Source organism: Bos indicus x Bos taurus, chromosome 24 (genome assembly GCF_003369695.1).
Source record: "Bos indicus x Bos taurus breed Angus x Brahman F1 hybrid chromosome 24, Bos_hybrid_MaternalHap_v2.0, whole genome shotgun sequence".
In the NCBI taxonomy this organism is placed as follows: Eukaryota; Metazoa; Chordata; class Mammalia; order Artiodactyla; family Bovidae; genus Bos; species Bos indicus x Bos taurus.
Window position 1 is genome coordinate 33329225 of NC_040099.1, and position 24351 is coordinate 33353575.

Sequence of the window (24351 nt, forward strand, 5' to 3'; positions counted from 1 at the left end):
TTGGACATGTGGACTACTTTTTCGGGAAGGGGAAAGCTGTTGGCCCCTGTTCCCTCCAGGAAGAAGAGTAGGAGAAGAAATCACGCACATTTTGCTCTCTCTTCTAAACATACCCCTGCCCAGAACCACCAAGCTTCCAGAAGCCTTTAAATAGAAGATATCAGTCCATCTCCATCTCTGCCTCACGCCATTGATTGTCAAACCTATTTTTCTTGTGGCTCCATCCCAGGCATTTCGAATATTTAAGAGTTTTTCATGAAATTATTAAAAAATAAAACGTAAACTTAATTTTGTTTAATGTCATAAAACCCTATTGATGAAAAGTCAGAAAAGCAGTGGTACTATGTTTTTGTTTTGTTAGGAGGGAGCCTTGGGTTTGGTACCATGTAGAGAAATGTTAGATCCCTGTGAGCTAGTGTGGGATATCACCCCTTGTCCTGGACTCTGGGGTAGACGCCAAGCCAAAGTGATGATAGGGGGCTCAGGACCACCTTTCCCCACTGTAGGGTCTCTACTATTCTCTTTCCACTCCCCCTTGGGGGGGGGGGGAAGCAAACCAAAAACCGTCTTTCTCTGGAAAAGAACTACTAGTAAATAGCAATGAATGAGCATTTATTGTCTTCATGAAGGTTGTTCAGGATGATGCAAGACATGGTCCAGATGCAAACATAATCTTTCCCTTGTCTCAGTGTTACAAATAAAATATCAGAGGAAAGTGGAAAGGAACATATTGCCTTAACATGAGTAAATAGGCTTCAAAGAAGAATGAAGGTCCATCTCTAGGATATATACACCAGAGCAAAGGCAGATAATTGACTATACCTGTGATATTTAGGAATTCATACAAAGGGAATCACAGGTTGATTAATCCATGGGGGAAAAAAATAGAAATGTAAACTTGCATAACACCAGTCTACTGCGCTTTTCAGATCATGTGACAAATCAGTGGAGTACTTGGTTAAAGCCATTTAATGGTCTTTAGGCTTTTAAAAAATTCTTAAAGCATTCCATCATAGAAAAAATAGAAAGATACCCAGAAAGACAAAATATAGTTCTCCTGTTCGTAATGTGCTATAAATTTGGTTAAAAGACATAATAGAAATACAAGTTGATCTTAGTTGAATTGGCTTAAAAAAAAAAAAAAAAAAAAAACCTTAAAAAACACACCTAATGTGTTAGATACCTGAGCAGAATTAGTTAGAAAAAAAATCCCAAGAATGCAAAACCAAACAAAAGTGGAAGAAAACAAAGGAAAGAACGAATAGGATAGCAAACACAGAAGGCAGTGAATTTTTAGGTAAACTGTGCAATAGATAAAGTGGATACGCTGAAAAAACCGACTGTGTCCAGGGGTTTGTCGTTTTCTCTGGAGTTGCCACAGTTACAGCATGGCACTTTGAAGGTCTGGGAGTGCTGAGAGGGATCAGCTGTCCACAGTATCTGGCCCAGCTGTTGTGTGTTCCACTTTGTTCCATCCACAGCTGAGAGGTGGTCAGGCTTTCCCCAGGTTTGACCCTGGGGAAAGCAGCTCCCCTCACCCCCTTATTAAAAATTTTACTGGAGTATAGTTGTTTTACAATGTTGTATTAGGTTCAATTGTATAGTGAAGTCATTGAGTTATACATATGCTCATTCTTGTTCAGCTTCTTTTTTTCGTATAGGTTATCATAGAATACTGAGTAGAGTTCCCTGTGGTCTATAGTAGGTCCTTGCTGGTTGTCTATTTCGTATATATGTATATGTTAATCCCAAGCCTTGATTTATCCCTCTTCCACAGGTTTCTCTTTTCAGTATCTGTAAGTCTGTCTCTGTTTTATAAGTTCATTTGTCATTAAAAAAAATACATTCCACATATGAGTTATAGCATATGATACTCGTGTCTCTTTCTGACTTCACTCAGCCCCTCTCTTTAGTATAAACGGGAAGGTCATTGTTTTTCCCCACTGTGTGATTTCTTTGGGGAGGAATAAAAAAGGCCTTTTTGAAACTTGAGTGTATTTATGTTTCTTTAGTAGGGATTTCCTTGATTATATGGTCTATCAATTCTCTATAATTTGAAAATGTCCATTAATTTGATATTTGTTTTTCAGTATGTCCTGTCTGTCTTGAAATTTACCTACCCTACATTATTCCAAGGGTGAGTATCTTTTATATATATTTATAGGAAATGTCCAACTAGCATTATTAAAATATTTTTAATGATTGCATAGATTTTTCATTAGATAGACATACTGTAATTTATTTAGTCCTTCTGTTAATGGCATTTAAATTGTGCCCCCTTTGGGGGGTATAAACACAACAATATTACTAGGGTTTTAGTATTTTCTTATTAATATAATGAATTCTTCCTATTTTAAGGATGTCAACAACTTTTTTGTCATATTTATTGAAATTTGTTTTTTTTTTTAATTTATTCTTTGCCATTTCATTTTGTTTAAAATTATTTTGATTATTTGGACTTTTTAAGTGACATTATAGACAATTCATTGTTTGAACATAGGAATGAAGCAGCAGAGAGAAACACAGATGAGTCCAGAATGTGGTCTTGTAAACTGAGGGATGCTATTATTAGAAAGAAGACAGAAAATGGTGTAGAGTCAGGTCAATAGAGTAGATACTGTAGCAACAGCATGGAGTGCTTTGGTGTTCACATTTCCCTCTTTTAGCTTAACCACCTGCCCCCCAGCTTTTTAAAAAAATTTACTTCCCTCTTTTACCTTAACCACCCACACCCCCAGCTTTTTAAAAAAATATTTTATTTTTATATTGATTGTTCCTTTGTGATAGCTACCATTGCTTTTAGGGGCTTCCCAGGTGGCACTAGTGGTAAAGAACCCGCCTGCCAGTGCAGGAGACATAGAGATGCAGGTTTGATCCCTGGGTCAGGAAGATTCCCCTGGAGGAGAGCATAGCAACCCACTCCAGTATTCTTGCCTGGGAAATCCCATGGACAGAGGAGCCTGATGGGCTACAGTCCATGGGGTCATGACTGAAGTGATTTAGCATGCACCATATACTTATTCTTCTCATCAGTATATCATATAGATAGTCACCTATGTGTCACTAAAACTTTTTCCAATTCTTAATTATTATCTGTTTATTTTAGTGTATGGTTCCAATGTGAAGAAATCATTCTCCTCCTCATGGTTTTTATTTATGCTAGCCCCACTTATTATATTTTGTTATATAATCCTTTATTTTGCTTTTAGGTTGTTAATTTCATATGTAAGGTCATTTTCCTAGGGTCTATTTTTGAGCACTTATTTGTCAACTTTTATGGAAAGGGGCTAGTGCTAAATTGTTTTCTTTATTATAGCATTTAAATATGTGGTAGAGCACACCATCCCTCATTCTCCTCTTCTGTTTTTTTAAAGTATCACAAATGGATACAGAGAAGCAGGGATAGACATCTTAATATCAATCAAGGTTGAATTCAGGACTAAAAGCATTAAGTAAACAAAGAAATATGTGTTACAATGCTAAGCAATGCAGTTCAAAATGAAAAGACACATTGTAACACTAGAGCATGGAGTTCAAAGTGCAAATGAAATAGGATGAATATTTGTCAACCAAACAACAGAGCATCATCTTTTGTCAAATAAAAATGGCAAGACTATCAGGGATAAATAGAAACATTCTACTAATAGGAGACAAACTTACTACTATTTTTTCCCATGACAGATCAATTGGACAAACAAAAAACTAGAAAAAAAAATCTCATCAATAGTGCAATTAATAAATATCAGACTCAGTATCTTGAAAATAGAGATTATGCCCCCTTTTAAAATGCCCATAGAATATTCACCATGAATAAAACATCAATTATTTCCTAAAGAGTCGCAATTATACAATCCCAGTGCAGTAAAACTAGATCTCTACCTCAAAAACATGGAGAAGGAAATGGCAACCCACTCCAGTGTTCTTGCCTGGAGAATCCCAGGGACGGGGGAGCCTGGTGGGCTGCCGTCTATGGGGTCGCACAGAGTCGGACACGACTGAAGCGACTTAGCGACCTCAAAAACAAAAGTCCTACCTACAAAGGGCTTTTGAACACATAAAAAGATATTCTTCATTCATGAGAAAATATAATTTTATACTGTGTTGAGATATATTTTTACTAACAAGATTTGACAAATAAAATTTTAAGATTTGATAATATAGTGTTGACGAGGATGTAGAAAGCAGGTAGGTGCTCTAGGGATTTTCCTGGTGGTCCAGTGGTTAAGACTTCACCTTCCTATGCAGGAGGTGTGGGTTTGATCCCTGGTTGAGGAGATAACATTCCACATGCCTCTTGGCCAAAAAGCCAAAACAAAAAGCCAAAAGAAAACACAGGATCAATATTGTAACAGATTTAATAAAGACTTTAAAAATGGTCCACAACAAAACAAACAATTAAAAAAAGCAGGTACTCTCATGCTCTCATACACTGATTATAGGTAGAAAACTGTTGATGTTAATAATTGGCACACTGTCAGTGATTGGCATTTTGGTAGAATATAGCAATATGGCAATGGTTTGAATCCTTCAATCCAGCAATTCTACTTCTGGGAATCTACCCGACAGATTTACTTGCATTTATTTAAACAAAATATTTGCAGAGATATACATGTGAAACATTGCAGCTGTTGGTGACAAGCATTTTTAATCAGCCTAATTTTCATCTATATAGAATCAATTAAATAAATTATATTGTATTCCTTGTGGAATACCATTCAAACGTTTAAAAAAAGCAAGGAAACTCTTGTGTATTGAAAAGGAGAGATCTTCAAGATTTTGTTCCCCATTTAACGGGGAACAAGAGAAAGTCCAAAACGGTGTAATACACTACCACCTTCTAGAAATGTGTGTATGTTTTCCTCATTTTAAAAGATTGGGAATTCCCTGATGGTCCAGTGGTTAGGATTCAGTGCTTTCACTGCTGTGGCCCCGTGTTCAGTCCCTGGTCTGAAAACTAAGATATTAAAGCTGCCTGGTGTGGCCAAAAAAAAAAAGAATCAGAGGACTTCCGGTAGTCCAGTGGTTAAGACTGTGTCTTCCAATGCAGGGGGTGCGGGTTTGATCCCTGGTCATGGAGCTAAGACCCCACATGCTTCCCGGCCAAAACATAAAACAGAGGCAATATTGTAACAAATTCAATAAAGACTTTAAAAATAGTCCACATCAAAAAAAAAATCTTAAAAAGGTGAAGACCCTAATAAGAGTGGTTACCATAGGGAAAGATGGGCATGGTGCAGAGAGCAGACAGGGAAGGGGAGAAGATTTATCATCACTTACTCTTTTATGTTTTTTAATTTTTGTTCCTTATCATATTATCACCAATATGTTGTTTCGGGTGAACTTTACAATCACTGTCAAGTTTCTCCCTAGTAGTTCATAGCAAAACTTTAAAAGATATCATCCATGATTGTGTATGTTTTGGTCAATAAAGCTGGGATATTGTTTTCTCCTTTTCCGACCCTGATTGCTCTTTCACTTCTGTCCAGGTCGAGGGACTTAGGGAATTTAGGTGGGAAAGGATGTTGTCACCTGAATTGCTTTTTACCCTCCTTCTCTGTGGGCTTCCCCCGTGGCTCAGTGGTAAAGAATCCACCTGCCAAGTAGGTGACGCGGGTACGAAGGTTTGATCCCTGGGTCAAGAAGATCCCCTAGAGAGGGAAAGGGCAACCCCGTCCAGTATTCTTGCCTGGGAAATCCCATGGACAGAGGAGCCTGGCTGGCTACAGTCCATGGGGTGGCATAATAGTTAGACACGACTGAGCAGTTCAATAACAAGAAGCTTTGCTGGAGCGACTCTCTCTTACCTGTGAGCCATTGTCCATTCTGGGCCTCCTACTTTGGACAGGCATCTGCTCAGATTTGTTGGGTTGGCCAAAAAGTCCGTTTGGGTTTTCGTACTGTTGCATGGGAAACCTGAATGAAGTTTTTGGCCAACCCAATACTTTCTCTAGGAAAATTTACCCAGCTCCCTAGACTAGATCAGTTGCTCCCTGCTAGCGTGTTTTGTGCTACCTGGTACTGTTCCCCTTAGGACTTTATCACACCTTATTGTATTTACTGGTTCATTCGCTTACTTCCCACTGCACTAGGGTTTCTCAGCCTCAGCACTATTGATGTTTTGACCTGGTTAACTCTTCTGAGAGGCTGTCCAACATGTTACAAGGTGTTTGGCAGCATCCTGGCTTCTACTTATCAGATACCAGTAGCAATGCTTCCCCCACCCCCAGCTGTGACAACCAAAAATGTCTCCAGATACTGCCAAGTGTCCCCTGGGGGGGAGATCCACACGATCGAGATCCACTGCTCTAGACCAAGCTGTTGGAGGACACAAACCCATGTATTTCCATGCTGCCTGGTGGAGTCATGGAAGGCTCCACAAGGGAGACATAAAACCTGGATCTTTTAGGATGGGCAGGTATCCTCCAGCACTGAGGAGATGGGAAGACGTTATGGGTCAAGAGGACCACATGTGCAGACTCTAAGAAGTGTGAAACAACCTGGCACATTGCCAAGGCTGTGGCCAGTTCAGTGTAGCTAGAATGTGGCTGCCACTGGCAGATGAACAGGAGCTGACCCTGGGGAGGAGCGGCTGCAGGTCCTGGGAGGCTTGTGTGTCCCATGCAAGTGACTTTGTCCTTTAGACCAGGGGTTCTCCACTGTCATGTCCCAACGCGTGGATGTGTTGTAATCACCTCTGGAGGTGAGATGTCTCAAGTCATAACTAAAAATAAGGTTTTGAAATTTATGAATGACTCACCAAAAATAGAGTAAAAGCAGTTACTGCAGAACGGGATAAAGTTGTGCCTATAGTACCTGTCACACATTTGGCACTCAGTCATGTCTGACTCTGCGATCCCACAGACTGTAGCCAGCCAGCCTCCTCTGTCCATGGAATTCTCCAGGCAAGAATACTGGAGTGGATTGCTATTCCCTTCTCCAGGGTATCTTCCCGACCTAGGGATTGAACTTGGGTCTCCAGCATTGCAGGCAGCTTCCTTACTGTCTGAGCCACCAGGGAAGACCCTATAATACCCATCATTCATTTGGCATTTTGCTGTACTTTCTGTACTGGGAGGCGAGGGCTGCTTATTTTGTCACCTGTGTCCCCTGCCTGAACTTTGCACTTGAGGAAATGTGTCTCCTGAGAACTTCATGTCCCCTGGCATGTTGGCGTAGCAAGGGGGCTGAGAGCTGCTGCCTGTGACATCAGGAGGAATCAACTGTTCTTAAAACAAGTGAGGAGCACAATTAGGTTTGCATTTTAGAACAAACCCTTTGGTTGCATCATGGAAAATGGACAGTGCAGGGCAAGCCTGGAGGGAAAGCGGATCCGCTAAGGAACTGATGCTGTGGTCTAGATGTGGGATGATGGGAGGTTGAATTAGGTAGAGGGATGGAAGGGAAGGCTTCAGGTTTCAGAGCTGTTATGGGGATAAAGTCAATAGGATTTTGTAAGTAGATGAGGGAGGTGATGGCAGAGGAGGGCTAGGATGACATCTAGATTTCCAATTTGGATGATTAGGAATAGTAGGAGGATGGCCAGGATGGGGAAGGGAAAATTCCAGATTAAGTTTTATCATCAGGAGCTTGGGGTTGGTGTCAAGATGGCTGCATCCTGTGAGAAGGGGGGTTTGGGACTCACCAGTGCAAGGTCATGGAGACGTGCTGGCTGGGGGTCAGACTGTTCAGGAAAAGTCTAGAATAAGAAGAGGAGATGGTCAGTGTCAGCAGGGAATGGTACAGCTGGACTCAGGGGAATAGCAGAGGTCGAGAAGGACAGGTCTAGAGCTGGGGTGATGATTCAGAGAAAGTGGTAGAAAAGAGTTGTAAGAAGGCTCACAGTTGTCAGTCAACACATCTGTGGGGGTGAACCATGAGACCGTGGCACTCTTAAATTCACCTTGGCCCTTTCCCTTTTCAGGTGGCAGACATTGGTTGGTGGACTTTTGCTTCATGTGTCATGGAAACTGGGCTGGGTGGAAATCAACAGCCGTTCAAGGTAGAATTGCCTCTTCTGTGCTTCATTCATGATTCATACCCTGCTTCCTTGTATGTTATTTGTATTGCATGGTGTTACATTGGGAAATACTCATGTTTATTTGAGTTGTATGATCTCTTAATTCCCTTCTAATCTTGAGATTCAATGGCTCTATAATCAAGTAGAACTCAAGTAGAGTTTTCCTGGTTAATGCCACTAATGTAATGTTAAAATAAATTGAGATATAAAAATTGTAATGCCATATTAATTTAACTTTGTTTTAGATTATAGGATTACTATGAGTAAGTTATTAAATCAACTTTAAATTTGGGGGATACATTTTTTATTTTGAAACTATTTCCTGCTTACAAAACAGTTAAACGTGGTATAAAAAGGTCCCATACTCTTTATTCAGATTTCCCAATTATTATTTTACCTTGCTTCTATTATCATTTTCTCTTGATATATACACACACATATATATATATACAGTCATTTTTTTCTGAATTATTTGAAAGTAAATAGCAGATTTTCTTTAATTCTAAATTGCTGAGTGTGTATTTCTTAAGAGTAAGGATTTTCTCTTACATGACTTCAGTAGTTATCAAAATGAGGAAATTAACACTGATACAATAGTATTATCTCATCTGTAGACCAATATTTATTTTGCCAGTTTCCGTAATAATATTCTTTATAACCCTCTCCACAAAAATTCTGATCCAAGGTCCAATTCAGTCACACATTGTTGTTATGATTCTATTAAGACCGCTTTTCAAATAGATTTAAAAGAAATGTCAAAGACCATGACATTTTTCAGCCAAAATGATCATCTGAATTGGCTATGTGAATCATACATAAATCCTCACATAGGTAAATCCTCGTGATTCTTTGAGAACATCATGCCTCACCTGAAATGATGTAGAAAATGAAAAGAAAATGAAGTTAAGATTTACATAAATTAGGTAAATATCCCAGTTGAATGATCAGGCCAAGTCATTTGCCTTGTGGTCTGAGTTATCTGCCCAACTTCTCCATGAAGATAAACTGCTTCCTTGCTAAGTCACCCCTTGGCTTAGCATACTGGAGAAGCTTTGGGAATGAGACCAGTATAAATATTAATAATTTTGGCTCCTCCTGAAAACATATAACTGGAGAGCAAAATACTGGTCTGAAGAGGTTTGACAAGGGTGAGGCCCTGGGAACTTGGGTGTGGATTAATTTCCCTGACCCAATTACATCATAGTTCATATTCTGAAAGAATATCCCACATGAAATGCTTAACTAATCTGAAGGAATAGTTCATTAAGTCATACTCTTGCATTTCCATGGTAGAGTGTTCTCTACTTGATAAAATACAGACTTCGGGATTTCATAGGTGATATTGAGCACATGTCTTATACTCCGTTATTATGGTGGATAGTTCAGTGAGAATTGGGTCTCCATTTAAACAAATGTGGGTCCTGAATTCACAAAGCATGTGATAGTTCTATGATTTAGTTAAATAACAAAGCATTTGGACTCTGAATAGTTGAATGTATTCCTCCACAGAAGCAAGAGAATTGGCTGTCAGATTTTAGACTAGGGTCTACCAGGGCTGATCAACATGGATCTTCCACTCTTACAGCATTCCTGACTATGATTAACTTGTAGTTTCTGATGAGAATTATTTACTTGTTCATAATGGTCATTTAAACATTACCTAGGGATTCCCAGGTGATACCAGTAGTAAAGAATCAGCCTGCCAGTGCAGGAGACTCAAGAGACATGGGTTCAATCCCTGGATTGGGAAGATCCCTTAGAGAAGGAAATGGCAACCCACTCCAGTACTCTTGCCTGGAGAATCCCATGGACAGAGGAACCTGGCCGGCTACAGTCCATGGGTTGCAGAGTCGGATGTGACTGAGCACAGGACTGGAAACATTACCTTACTCATATTTGCTTAAAAGCAATGCCATTGTTCATACTTAAACATTTTTTGGCATGTGAAAGATACATAACATAACATTTACTGTTTTAAAATAGTTTTAAAGTATACAGTTCAGTGGCATTAAGTACATTCACAATATTGTACAACCATTACCACCATCCATTTCCAGAACTTTTTATCATTCCAAACAGAAACTCTGTATCCATTACGTGATAGCTCTGGCATTAAAAAAAAAATCTTAAAAAATATAGCTACAGGACTTCCCTCGTGATCTGGTAATTAAGACTCCATGGTTCCACTGTTGGGGGCATGGCTTCAATCCTTGGTAAGGAAACCAAGATCCCACATACCTCGAAGACTGGCAAAATAAAAAATAAACAGATGATAGATCCCCTCTCTCTCTACCCACCCCAGCCCCTGGTAAAGCTCTGTTGTTTTCTGTCTCTATGAATTTACCTACTCTGGGTACCTCCTTTAAATAGAGTTATATGGTACTTGTCCTTTTGTGACTGGTTTATTTCACTTGGCATAATACCTACAAGCTTCATCCATGTTGAAGATTGTGTCAACATTTCCTTCCTTGTTAAGGCTTTTCATTGTGTATATAGACCACATTTTGTTTTTATACCACATTGTGTACCGCATTTAGTGTATCCATTTATCTGTTGATGGATTTCTTCATATTTTGCCTTTTTTTGGAGGGGGGATAGGGAAAATGACTAGTAGAACTTAGTGAAATCAAAGATACTCAAGATGCTTTCCTTGAAAGAAGTGGTTCTCAACAGAGAAGTTTGAGACCCACGAGACACTGCTGTCCCTTGAACACACATGCTGCTAGATGTTACCCATCTCAGAAGAGCTGTCATCATATTTCTTTTTAGTTCCCTTGCTAAAGCTCCCAGAGACTTTTTTCAGTTTTATCCCCTGGACTTCTTTGGTGGTTTCACAGCCACACACGATATCAGCCCAGTTAAGCTTCTTGGCAAAGATTCTAGTGTCTTAGTTTGTAGTGGGTCTTGTGGTTGATAACGGGTGTCACAGCTCAGCATTTCCAGTCACCCTGGGCCCTGGGCAGAGGGGTGTTACCAGGTAGCAAGCGGCAGGGACCCAGGCCCAGGGCTCCTTCATGGGCTGGGCATAACTGGGTTTGTGTTTGCCGTGGCTGCCGTTTCCTACCAGGCTTGGCTTTCTGATGATGTCAGTAGAGAACCAAAGTCCAGCTTTGCTGTGTGACTGGACTTGTTCGCTGTGTGACTGTGGACTTATGCAGAGATAATGGAGGATGGGCTCTACTCAGAAAGGAAACAACCCCAGGAAGACAGTTTGGAGTTCCCAGTGACATCATGGACATCCGCATCACCCATGGAGTGAAAGTGAAAGTCACTCAGTCGTGTCCAACTCTTTGTGACCCCGTGAACTATACAGTCCATGGAATTCTCCAGGTCGAATACTGGAGTGGGTAGCCTTTCTCTTCTCCAGGGATCTTCCCAACCCAGGGATCAAACCCAGGTCTCCCACATTGTGGGCAGATTCTTTACCAGCTGAACCACAAGGGAAACCCCTCACCCGTGGAGAGCGGGCCCCAAATTGGTCCTTCTTTTTTTTTAATTGGAAGATAATTGCTTTGCAATGTTGTGTTGGTTTCTGCTATACAACAATGTGAATCAGCCTTAAGTATACATATTATCCTCTCCCTCTTGAGCCTCCCTCCCATATCTCCCTCCTACCCCTCTAGGTTGTCATAGAGCACTGGGCTGAACTCCCTGTGTTATGTAGCAACTTCCTACTATCTATCTATTTTACGCATGGTAAGCATATTGAAAAGCAGAGACATTACTTTGCCAACAAAGGTCCGTCTAGTCAAGGCTATGGTTTTCCCAGGGGTCATGTATGGATGTGAAAGTTGGACTGTGAAGAAAGCTGAGTACCGAAGAATTGATGCTTTTGAACTGTGGTGTTGGAGAAGACTCTTGAGAGTCCCTTGGACTGCAAGGAGATCCAACTAGTCCATTCTGAAGGAGATCAGCCCTGGGATTTCTTTGGAAGGAATGATGCTGAAGCTGAAACTCCAGTACTTTGGCCACCTCATGTGAAGAGTTGACTCATTGGAAAAGACTCTGATGCTGAGAGGGATTGGGGGCAGGAGGAGAAGGGGATGACAGAGGATGAGATGGCTTGATGGCATCACTGACTCGATGGACGTGAGTCTGAGTGAACTCCAGGAGTTGGTGATGGACAGGGAGGCCTGGCGTGCTGCAATTCATGGGGTTGCAAAGAGTTGGACACGACTGAGCAACTGAACTGAACTGAACTGAAGTATATATATTTACCATGTGTATGGTCTTCCCAGGTGGCACTAGTGGTAAAGAACCTGCCTGCCAATGCAGAAGACATAAAAGACATGGGTTCGATCCCTGGGTCAGGAAGATCCCCAGGAGTAGGACATGGCAACCCACTCAAGTATTCTTGCCTGGAGAATCCCATGGACAGAGGAGCCTGGTGGACTATAGTCTAGTCTATAGGGTCACAAAGAGTAGGACACGACTAAAGCGACTTAGCATGCACGCACCATGTGTATATATTTCAGTGCTACTCTCTCAATTCATCCCGCCCTCTGCAAATTGGTCTTTAATAGCCTATGCCGTTGAGAGTTCATTTAAACTGTCGTTGTAGCCGGGAGTACAGGAGAATGCTAGATTCCCTCTCAAATAAGTCACAGAACCTAGTACCACGCTTCTTCCATTGCAGAGAGGCCATGACTGCTGTGTGGGTCAGCCTCTGGCCATGTCATGTACTGACTCCACTACCTGACCCGATGAAATTGTTCTTCTCCCAGATGTTTGCCCAGCACCCAGTTGTTATCACCGGGTGCCGGATGATACCCTGGGAGGCTCTATCTTGGGAAAGATAGCACTGGTTTTCATTCACAAGCTTGTCATTCTACAGTGGCTCCTGCTGTTGTCAAACCTTTGCAGAACATTGCAGTGATTTTTCTAGCAGATGTTGGAAGGCCTGAGCGGGAGCTTTCTGTATTTACAAAATGTGATCCTGAATGAACATTGTGACCGGTTTCAGCTGACAACATTGTAGCACAGCGAGACCATGTCCTTCTGTTAGATTCTAGAACCGCTGCTGAGGACAGACTCAGTTGTAAATTCACTGGAGACGGTATTTTATTTAAAAATTATTTCTTTATTTTGGCTGTACCTTGGGGCATCCAGAATCTTAGTTCCCTGACCAGGGATTGAACCCATGCCCCCTGTGATGGACGTGCACTTTCTTAACCACTGGACCATCAGGGAAGTCTCTCACTGGAGACTTTAGATGGCATCTCCCGGCTCCTGTGTTACCAGGCTGTATATTTAAATAAAAATATTTTGAGAGTAACCTTTAGCCTACTTGTCACTTTTTGTCCACTATGAGAAAAAAGTTTGACTCTCAAGGTTTTCAGTTAAGAGAAATTCTACGTTAGAAAAACAACAACCTGTGTCCTAATATCTTTGTGACCAGAGATTTCTAATAGATGAAGAAGCCCCCACCCCTTAATTTTCCACTGAGAGTCTTTGCTGGAGAACCTTAACAAAAATCTTTGATAAAACCTGCAAATTAACTTAGCCCTGTCCATAAAGATATGAACAATGAGATAGCCAGCTAGGGTTGAGATTGTACTTCTTTTTAATTATTGATTATTTATTGGTTTTTCAGTGAGCTAGCCCATCTTTGTCAAAGCTACTGGTGGTCCAAATTTCCCAAATAGTGTTGAATGACTCGTAGTTTTCTAAAAAGTGATCTTTGCTCACAGAGGAAAGTTAGCACTCAGATTCATGTGTTTTTGATAGTCTTCCCTGTTGTTTTTGCTCCAGAGGAATACTTTACACATATGCATATGTTGGAATTACTTTAGGGAAATAATAAAGCCAGCTTTCAAAACTTCCACAGGAAATATGCTGCTGCTGCTGCTAAGTCGTGTCAGTCGTGTCCACTCTGTGCGACCCCATAGACGGCAGCCCAACAGGCTCCCCCGTCCCTGGGATTCTCCAGGCAAGAATACTGGAATGGGTTGCCATTTCCTTCTCCAATGCATGAAAGTGAAAAGTGAAAGTGAAGTCGCGACTCTTAGCGACCCCATGGACTGCAGCCAACCAGGCTCCTCCGTCCACGGGATTTTCCAGGCAAGAGTACTGGAGTGGGGTGCCATTGCCTTCTCCGGGAAAAATGCTAAGAACCACCAAAAGAATAAAACAGGGAATAAAATCTGACTGGTGTTGGTCTGGTGATTGGGGTGGTACCTGGGGAGAGTCCAGGAGGCTGGTGATAGTAAAAGGACAAGATTTTTTTAAGTATCAGCTTTTTTGGGCTGCTTTTGGTCTTCATTACTGCACATGGGCTTTCTCTAGCTGTGGCACATGGGCTTCTCATTGTGCTGGCTTCTTTTGCTGCAGAGCAAGGCCCTCTAGGGCCCTTGGTTTCAGAAGTTGTGGCACGTGGGCTTAGTTGCCCCACAGCATGTGAAATCTTCCCAGACCAGGGATTGAACCCGTGTCTTCTGCACTGGCAGATGGATTCTTAACCACTGGACCACCAGGGAAGTCCTCCTGAAGTATCAGCTTTTTTTGAAGTACCCTTCACAAATACAATTTAAAGTTATTCAGAGTATGCAGTGGGGCTTCTCAGGTGACTCAGTGGGTTAAGAATTCACCTGCCAATACAAGAGACACAGGAGACATGGGTTCAATCCCTAGGAGGGCAATATCCACTGGAGTAGGAGATGGCAACCTGCTCCAGAATTCTTGCTTGGAGAATTCCATGGACAGAGGAGCCTGGTGGCCTACAGTCCATGGGGTTGCAAAGAGTTGGACATGACTGAGCGACTGAGCATGCACACGCACAAAGTATGCAGTGTGGTGATGTATTATATATGTATATACACACGCATTGTGAAAGATTCCCACCTTGCATTAATAAAGGCATCCATCACCTCACTTATTTATTTATTTTGTGAGAACAGTTAAGTTTATTAGCAAATTTCGGTGATAGGGTACAATGTGAGCAGTTGTAGTCACTGTATGATATATTAGATCCTCATAGAATACATTGTTCATTGTTCACCAATAATCAATACACATTATTCACCTTGTAGCTGAAAGTTTGTGTCCTTTTATCAGGAGTTGTTCCCCCCACTCCCTAGCCACTGACAACTACTTTTCTACTCAGTTGCTATTAAGTTTGACTTTCTAAAAAAAGGTGACCCATATAAGTGATACCATGCGGTATTGGTCTTTCTCTGGATGGGATTTTCTGACCTTTGACACTGCAGGCCATGCCCACACCACTCAGTGCAAAGGAATCTGCTGAACTCATTCATAATAGACTCACCATGTGGCGCTGTCACTCCCAGTCCAGACGGCCCTTTCTGGCCTCTTAAATCCATGGTATGAAATGTAAACATCCTTAGACTGTTATGTCTTGCACATTAACTTGGATTTGTAGTTCCCTGGACCCTGTGCATGAGCAAGGTGCTTATTTTCTTTCTCCCATCTATTAGAGATGAGATATGTTCCTCTTTTATTCTGCCTCACTTCATATTTGGGGACCTCTGTCCATAGTGCTCAGTCATGTCCAACTCTTTGCGACCCCATGGACTGGGGCCCATCAGGCTCCTGTGTCCATGGAATTCTCCAGGCAAGAATACTGGAGCAGGTTGCCATCTCCTACTCCAGGGGATGTTCCCCACCTAGGGACTGAACTGATGAGTGCATTGCCATTTCCTACTCCGGGGGATCTTCCTGATCCAGGGATCAAACCTGCGTCTCCTGCATTGGCAGGCAGATTCTTTACCTCTGAGCCACCAGGGAAGCTCCCTGATATCTTGGGCAAGGGTTATTTTCAAGTTTGGAAACAGCTTTAGGGTCACTAGGTGTCAGTATAACACAAGAGTTTTTAAGAATTCAGCTCAAGGATCCTGCCAGGCTCCCATGAACAGATAAACTGAGTGTTTTCAGAGAGCAGATGTTCCTTCAATAATGCATGCTCTATTTGAAAAACAAGTGATTTAATTTAATTAGCCTTCATCTCAGTAACAACAGTTTTAAGATTCATGCCAACAGACTATTGTTAGCTTCTTGCAAAATGCTTTATTCATCAGGGTTCTTAGGGACAGTAGAGTGCAGAAGCAGAAAGCAAAAAGTACACGATGCACACAAGATGCAACATTTGTGCTAATAAATCATGTAGGAAAAACTGTGTGTCACCACTCTTTTTAAAGCAGACCCCATAGCAAATAGTCCTTCAACAGAGTACAGTCTGCAATCTCTCTCAAAAGGAGTTGCTATGAGATCCCTCCTACACACACACACACACACACACACACATGCACGCATGCATGTCCTGGTTCAACAGCTCCCCAGAGGTCCTCAAACCACAGAGACTTCAGATTCTGCCAGGACCTTCTCAGGATTTAATCCTGTCTTGCCTCCTTTGATAGAACAATGCAAGGGTAAACCAGCATAGGAGGCCCAGATGGTGCCACCTTATGAATTAAAGGTGGAGAGGAGGTGTTTCTTTGTTCCTAGTAGGCTGTTGAGTGTCTTGGAATCACGAAGTGTTGGAGCTGCCAAGGAGCATCTCCATCAGCTCAGGCTGCTGGCCTGAAAGACCGTGGGCTTAAACAACAGACATTAGACATTTATCTCTCACAATTCTGGAGGCTGGGATGTCCAGGATCAAGGTGCCAGTGTGGTTGGGTTCTGGGGAAGGCATCTTCTGGGTTTATAGATGTTTGCTTTCTTATTGGGCTGCCCTGGTGGCTCAGTGGTAAAGAATCTGCCTGCCAGTGCAGGAGACACGGGTTCAACCCCTGGGTTGGGAAGATCCCCTGGAGGAGGAATGGCAATCCACTCTAATATTCTTGGCTGGGAAATCCCATGGACAGGAATCTGGCAGGCTCCAGTCCATGGGGTCACTAAGAGTCAGACACAACTTAACAACTGAGCGCACATGCATGCATGAACTCTTTCTTGCTGTATCTTAACATGGTGGTGGTGTGTGTAGGAAACAGAGAGAGAGAGATTGATGAAGCAGAGAGAATAGAGGAGGCATGCTCTCGTGTCTCTTCTTACAGGGGCACTAATTCCATCTTGAGGGCCACACCCTGATGATCTGATTACCTCCCAAGGACCCTGCCTCCCTCCATCACACTAAGGGTTAGAATTTCAACATGTGAATTTTGGGAGGACATTAACATGCAATTCATAGCAGAGAATAAATCAGTATAGGTCCTTGGAAGGCAACTATATAACCAGTTGCAAACTTTAATAGATGTATCTTTGAACAGCAATTCCACTTAAGGAAATGCATTCTGAATATTGTGAACATCATGAATATGAGAGGAGAATATAGTCAAGGATAATTACTGCGTTAGAATAGTAGAAACCTAGGCTGAACTTATATGTTCAGCTGTAGCATGGGATATGCTTGTGTGCTTAGTCCCTCAGCTGTGTCTGACTCTTTGCAACCCTATGGACTGTAGCCCACCAGCGTAGGATATAATTATTAATGAGTTGGGGATGACCTTTTTGACATGGGAAGGTGTTAAGCAGGTTATAAAACAACCTGTATAGTTGGATCCAATTTTTGTTGAAGTATTTGTATATGTGCGTATGGGTACTGTTTGGAAAGAGATGAAACAAGGTATTAACAGTGGTTGTCTTTGGGTAGTAATTATAATTGTAATTATAATGTTTTTCTTGATAATCTGTGTTTTCAAAATTTTCTAACATGGAAGGCACCATTTTTTAATAAGAAAAAGAGATTAAATTATCATAGAAAACAAAATAACTGCCTCTATTCCAAGTTTCTAAGTTCTTGTCTATTGAAGAAAAACATGTTTGCTTTTTAATGCAGTTTTTTGTTGTTACGGTTGTAGGTTCCAACATGATTGTTGTAAATGTTTATTGAATTTGAAATTGTTACAGCTCCTCCATTGGGGCCATTTTAGAGAGGCAGATGACAGGATATAGGAATTTTTCGCTTTCATCCCTGTCCTTGGAAACTGAGTAGCTGTAAGCACCAACAATTCTGTTCAGAGCAAAGTCTCTGAAGGGCTTGAGAAAAACAGAGGAAGAAATGTGAATTAGGGTCATGACTGTAGTTTCCTGATGTATCTTGTTGCTTTGTACCTAACTAGCAAGAGCAGGGAAAACTTTTTTTTTAAGTTACAAAAATAATTCATGGCGATTCATTCAGCAAATACTTGAGCATCTGTTGTATAAGCTAGATGTTGTTTTAGATGTATGGGATAAACAAGGAATAGAACAAACAAAAACCCTTGCTATGTTCTAATGGAGGTAGACAGACAAGAAACAAATGAAATGTAAATGGATGATGTGATAGGTGTAGAGGAAAATGGAGCTGGATAAGTGGATAGTGTGCATGTGTGTGTGCCTGAGTGTGGGCCAGTGGTGGGGTGATGGTTGTTATTTTGTATGGCATGCGTAAGAAGGATTCAGGGATAAGATGACTTTTGAGTAGAGATCTGAATACATGAAAGAGTGAACCATGCAGGTATCTGGAGGGTGAGGGCTACAGGCTGAAGAATATTTGATGATCAACAGTGAGGTCAATGCAGTTTTACTCCACTTATCAGTGGAAACATCATCATAGATATCTTTAAGTACTTCATCAACAGCAATAATAAATAATAAAGTACATAGCCTCCAGAAAAATACCAATTTAGATTCCCTGATGGCTTAGATGGTAAAGAATCCACCTGTGATGTAGGAGACCCAGGTTCAATCCCTGGGTTGGGAAGATCCCCTGGAGAAGAAAATGGCAACTCACTCCAGTATTACTGCCTGGAGAATCCATCCCATGGACAGAGGAGCCTGGCAGGTTACAGTCCATGGGAGTGCAAAGAGTTGGACACGACTGAGCAACTAACACACTCACACATATCTCACAGCAGTATATGAAGGCATTAATTTTATGACCCCCTATATTACATATCATTTTTTAAATATAAATTTATTTATTTTAATTGGAGGCTAATTACTTTACAATATTGTATTGTTTTTGTCATACTTTGACATGAATCCGCCATAGGTGTGCATGTGTTCCCCATCCTGAACCCCCCTCCCACCTCCCTCCCCATTACATATCATTTTTTAAAAACTGCTAGTTTCTTGGACAAAACTTGGTACATCATTATTTTTCAAAAGATTGGCTTAGGTTTTTTAAATTAATTATTTATTTATTTTTAGCTCTGCCGGGTCTTTGTGGCTACACTTGGGCTTTCTCTAGTTGCAAAGAGCAGAGGCTACTCTAGTTGCAGTGCATGGGCTTCTCACTGTAGTGCTTCTCTTGCTGCAGAGCACAGGCTCTAACTAGGCGGGCTTCACTAATTACCGCATGTAGTCTCAGCAGTCGCTGCGGCACACGGGCTTAGTTGCTCCCTAAGAACCAGGGATCAAACCCACGTCCCCTGCATTGGCAAGCGGATTCCTGCCCACTGTATCACCAGAAAGTCCAGTATATCATTGTTTTATTTTAAAATTCTTGTAGTATAATGGATGTTGAATAATTTTTTGTATGTTTATTGGCTATTTGTATTTCTTGTGTGTATGTGGGTATGAGAGAGAGACACACAAAGAAGCAAGAGAGAGAAAATTACCTATTTTTGTCATTTGACTATTTTTCTTTTTTCTTTAGGGGAGTTGGTTTTTCTGTCATTGATTTATAAACACTCATCCTACATCAAGCATATTAAACTCCAACCGGTTTTATGTGTTGCCTATATTTTTCCTGGTTTGTTAATCATCTTTTCATTTTCTTCATAATATTTTTGGCCATTTTATATAGGCAGATCTCTCAATCTTTCCTAGTGGTGTCTGTCCTTGAAGTTGTGTATGAAAACCCAGAAGCAGAACATTTATTGAATAGTTTTTTAACATGCCATGCTTTGCCCCGAGTGCTGCTTATTCATTCTCTTAGCTAATCATCTCAGTAGCCTTCTGAGCATTATTATCCCTGTTTTATAAATGAAAAAAGTGAGCTTTCACTGCAAATCAGCTTTAGAGTTGGGGTAAAAACCAACTAGCATCAGAGTTGGAATATAGATTTGCTAAGTAGGAAGGTTTGCCTGACCATATTCTTTCTATTACATACAACCCCCTGCTCTGTATTTGTGCATCCTTCCTGCCCCCACCCCTAGATGACCTCTATGACCCCTGGATAGCCCCTGTCCTAGATGCCCTGACCTAGAAGACAGGGCACAGCCCACCCAGAAATGTGAGTGAAATCTGTCCATCTTTTAGAGCTGTTGGTTAAAGTTAGCTGACTGCTGGAACAGTCCTTGGAAGTGAAGAGAGTTAATCATAATTTCCAAGATTTGGGCAACCATGTGACCATATAAGATTATAGTCTCCAGTGCCCAGAACTAGATACGATTTCCATCACTTACTGCTGTATCTTCTGAGAAAAGAATCCTCAGTTTTAGCTGAGCTAACTAGGGTGTCAAAATTATAGTTTCCTTTCTCCCTGAAGAAAGGCTTTTAAAGAACTGCTTCAAGAGACGACAAAAATGCTAAGAAGCACCACCCTTGCAGCTCACGTCTTCACCTTGTGTACACACTGCCTGGAAGATCATGGAAGGTTCAGTTGTCCTGAATTTTATCTGCCCCAGTAGCTGTTGAAAGGTCTGACCCCTCCATATTGTGAGACCCCACTCACAGTTGTGAAAACTCTGGAAGCCAGAGATCCAAATTAGAATTCCTGAAGCAACCTGTGTATATTTTTTTCTGGTTGAAGTCCTTTCTTTTTTTTTTTTTTTAAAGTCTTTATTGAATTTCTTACAATATTGTTTCTGTGGTACGTTTTTTGGATCTTTGCCAACAAGGCATGTAGGATCTTAGCTCCCCAACCAGGGGTCTAATTGGCACCCCCTGCATTGGATGGTGAAGTCTGAACCACATGACCACCAGGGAAGTCCCCTTTCTTTTTTTTTTTTAACAACAAAAAGAAACATGTTTTATTGAGAGAAAAAAATTCTACTCTAGTTGTAAGATATGGAGGAAAATTTAGTTAGACCTTATGCCATGCTCCATACTTAAAGTACTCACAGAGATAGATACACAAATTTATTATCTTACACTTCTGGAGTCTGAAAGTCTAAGATGGCTTCACTTGGGATGACAAATTTCTGGCTGTAAAGACTTTGCTACAATTGAGAGATTTTCCCTCATTTTTTGTGTTTCAAAGCTTTGCAGTACAGCCTTAACTTTCCAGAGGTCCCAGTTGCTTTTCAGAATCTGCTAACAATTTTTATGCAGAAAAAAATGTTTATTTGTACATATCTTCTAATTTTGCCTAAACTTTCTCTTTTTTAAAAAAATACACATTTTAAAAATGTTGGTGGTATTTTCTTTTTTTTTTAATTTTTTCCATTTCATTTATTTTTTATTTTTTAATATAAATTTATTTATTTTAATTGGAGGCTAATTGTATTGGTTTTGCCATACATCAACATGAATCCACCACGGGTGTACATGTGTTCCCCATCCTGAATCCCCCTCCCACCTCCCTCCCCATACCATCCCTCTGGGTCATCCCAGTGCACCAGCCCCAAGCATCCTGTATCATACATCAAAACTGGACTGGCGATTCATTTCACATATGATATTATACATGTTTCAATGCCATTCTCCCAAATTATCCCACCCTTGCCCTCTCCCACAGAGTCCAAAAGACTGTTCTATACATCTGCATCTCTTTTGCTGTCTTGCATACAGAGTTAACATTATCATCTTTCTAAATTCTCTATATATGCATTAGTATACTGTATTGGTGTTTTTCTTTCTGGCTTACTTCACTCTGTATAATAGGCTCCAGTTTCATTCACCTCATTAGAACCGATTGAAATGTATTCTTTTTAATGGCTGAGTAATACTCCATTGTGTATATGTACCACAGCTTTCTTATCCATTTGTCTGCTGACGGACATCTAGCTTTCTTCCATGTCCTGGCTATTATAAACAGTGCTGCGATGAACATTGGGGTACATGTGTTTCTTTCAGTTCTGGTTTCCTCAGGGTATATTCCCAGCAGTGGGATTGCTGGGTCGTATAGCAGTTCAATTTCTAGTTTTTTAAGGAATCTCCACACTGTTCTCCATAGTGGCTGTACTAGTTTGCATTCCCACCAACAGTGTAAGAGGGTTCCCTTTTCTCCACACCCTCTCCAGCATTTATTGCTTGTAGACTTTTGGATTGCAGCCATTCTGACTGGTGTGAAATGGTACCTCATAGTGGTTTTGATTTGCGTTTCTCTGATAATGAGTGATGTTGAGCATCTTTTCATGTGTTTGTTAGCCATCTGTATGTCTTCTTTGAGAAATGTCTGTTTAGTTCTTTGGCCCATTTTTTAATTGGGTCATTTATTTTTCTGGAATTGAACTGCAGGAGTTGCTTGTATATTTTTGAGATTAATTCTTTGTCAGTAGCTTCATTTGCTATTATTTTCTCCCATTCTGAAGGCTGTCTTTTCACCTTGCTTATAGTTTCCTTTGTTGTGCAGAAGCTTTTAATTTTAATTAGGTCCCATTTGTTTATTTTTGCTTTTATTTCCAGTATTCTGGGAGGTGGGTCATAGGGGATCCTCCTGTGATTTATGTCAGAGAGCGTTTTGCCTGTGTTCTCCTCTAGGAGTTTTATAGTTTCTGGTCTTACATTTAGATCTTTAATCCATTTTGAGTTTGTTTTTGTGTATGGTGTTAGAAAGTGTTCTAGTTTCATTCTTTTACAAGTGGTTGACCATTTTTCCCAGCATCACTTGTTAAAGAGATTGTCTTTTCTCCATTGTATATTCTTGCCTCCTTTGTCAAAGATAAGGTGTCCATAGGTGCATGGATTTATCTCTAGGCTTTCTATTTTGTTCCATTGATCTATATTTCTGTCTTTGTGCCAGTACCATACTGTCTTGATGACTGTGGCTTTGTAGTAGAGCCTGAAGTCAGGCAGGTTGATTCCTCCAGTTCCATTCTTCTTTCTCAGGATTGCTTTGACTATTCGAGGTTTTTTGTATTTCCATACAAATTGTGAAATTATTTGTTCCAGCTCTGTGAAAAATACCGTTGGTAGCTTGATAGGGATTGCATTGAATCTATAGATTGCTTTGGGTAGTATACTCATTTCACTATCTTGATTCTTCCGATCCATGAACACAGTATATTTCTCCATCTATTAGTGTCCAAAATCACTGCAGATGGTGACTGCGGCCATGAAATTAAAAGACACTTACTCCTTGGAAGAAAAGTTATGATCAACCTAGATAGCATATTGAAAAGCAGAAACATTACTTTGCCAACAAAGGTCCGTCTAGTCAAGGCTGTGGTTTTTCCAGTGGTCATGTATGGATGTGAGAGTTGGACTGTGAAGAAAGCTGAGTGCCGAAGAACTGATGCTTTTGGACTGTGGTGTTGGAGAAGACTCTTGAGAGTCCCTTGGACTGCAAGGAGATCCAACCAGTCCATTCTGAAGGAGATCAGCCCTGGATGTTTTTGGAAGGAATGATGCTAAAGCTGAAACTCCAGTACTTTGGTCACCTTATGCGAAGAGTTGACTCATTGGAAAAGACTCTGATGCTGGGAGGGATTGGGGGCAGGAGGAGAAGGGGATGACAGAGGATGAGATGGCTGGATGGCATCACCGACTCGATGGACGTGAGTCTGAGTGAACTGCGGGAGTTGATGATGGACAGGGAGGCCTGGTGTGCTGCAATTCATGGGGTCGCAAAGAGTCGGTCGGACACAACTGAGCGACTGAACTGAACTGATTAGTGTCCTCTTTGATTTCTTTCACCAGTGTTTTATAGTTTTCTATATATAGGTCTTTTGTTTCTTTAGGTAGATATATTCCTAAGTATTTTATTCTTTTCATTGCAATGGTGAATGGAATTGTTTCCTTAGTTTCTCTTTCTGTTTTCTCATTATTAGTGTAGAGGAATGCAAGGGATTTCTGTGTGTTGATTTTATATCCTGCAACTTTACTATATTCATTGATTAGCTCTACTAATTTTCTGGTGGAGTCTTTAGGGTTTTCTATGTAGAGGATCATGTCATCTACAAACTGAGAGTTTTACTTCTTCTTTTCCAATTTGGATTCCTTTTATTTCTTTTTCTGCTCTGATTGCTGTGGCCAAAACTTCCAAAACTATGTTGAATAGTAGTGGTGAAAGTGGGCACCCTTGTCTTGTTCCTGACTTTAGGGGAAATGCTTTCAATTTTTCACCTTGAGGATAATGTTTGCTATGGGTTTGTCATATATAGCTTTTATTATATTGAGGTATGTTCCTTCTATTCCTGCTTTTTGGAGGGTGTTTATCATAAATGGATGTTGAATTTTGTCAAAGGCTTTCTCTGCATGTATTGAGATAATCATATGGCTTTTATTTTTCA

The 24351-nt window shown here is 40.8% G+C and overlaps 1 protein-coding gene across 5 annotated transcripts in view; it reads left to right on the top strand.

Moving 5' to 3' along the window:
• Positions 1–24351, top strand: part of TMEM241 (transmembrane protein 241) — a 123855-nt gene that overhangs the window by 3864 nt on the left and 95640 nt on the right. For all 5 annotated transcript variants that reach the window (XM_027526007.1, XM_027526008.1, XM_027526009.1 and 2 more), the window contains 2 exons: positions 2091–2137; positions 7922–7999. In XM_027526007.1, the coding sequence (XP_027381808.1) occupies positions 2091–2137; positions 7922–7999 (125 nt within the window). The remainder of the gene's footprint in view (positions 1–2090; positions 2138–7921; positions 8000–24351) is intronic.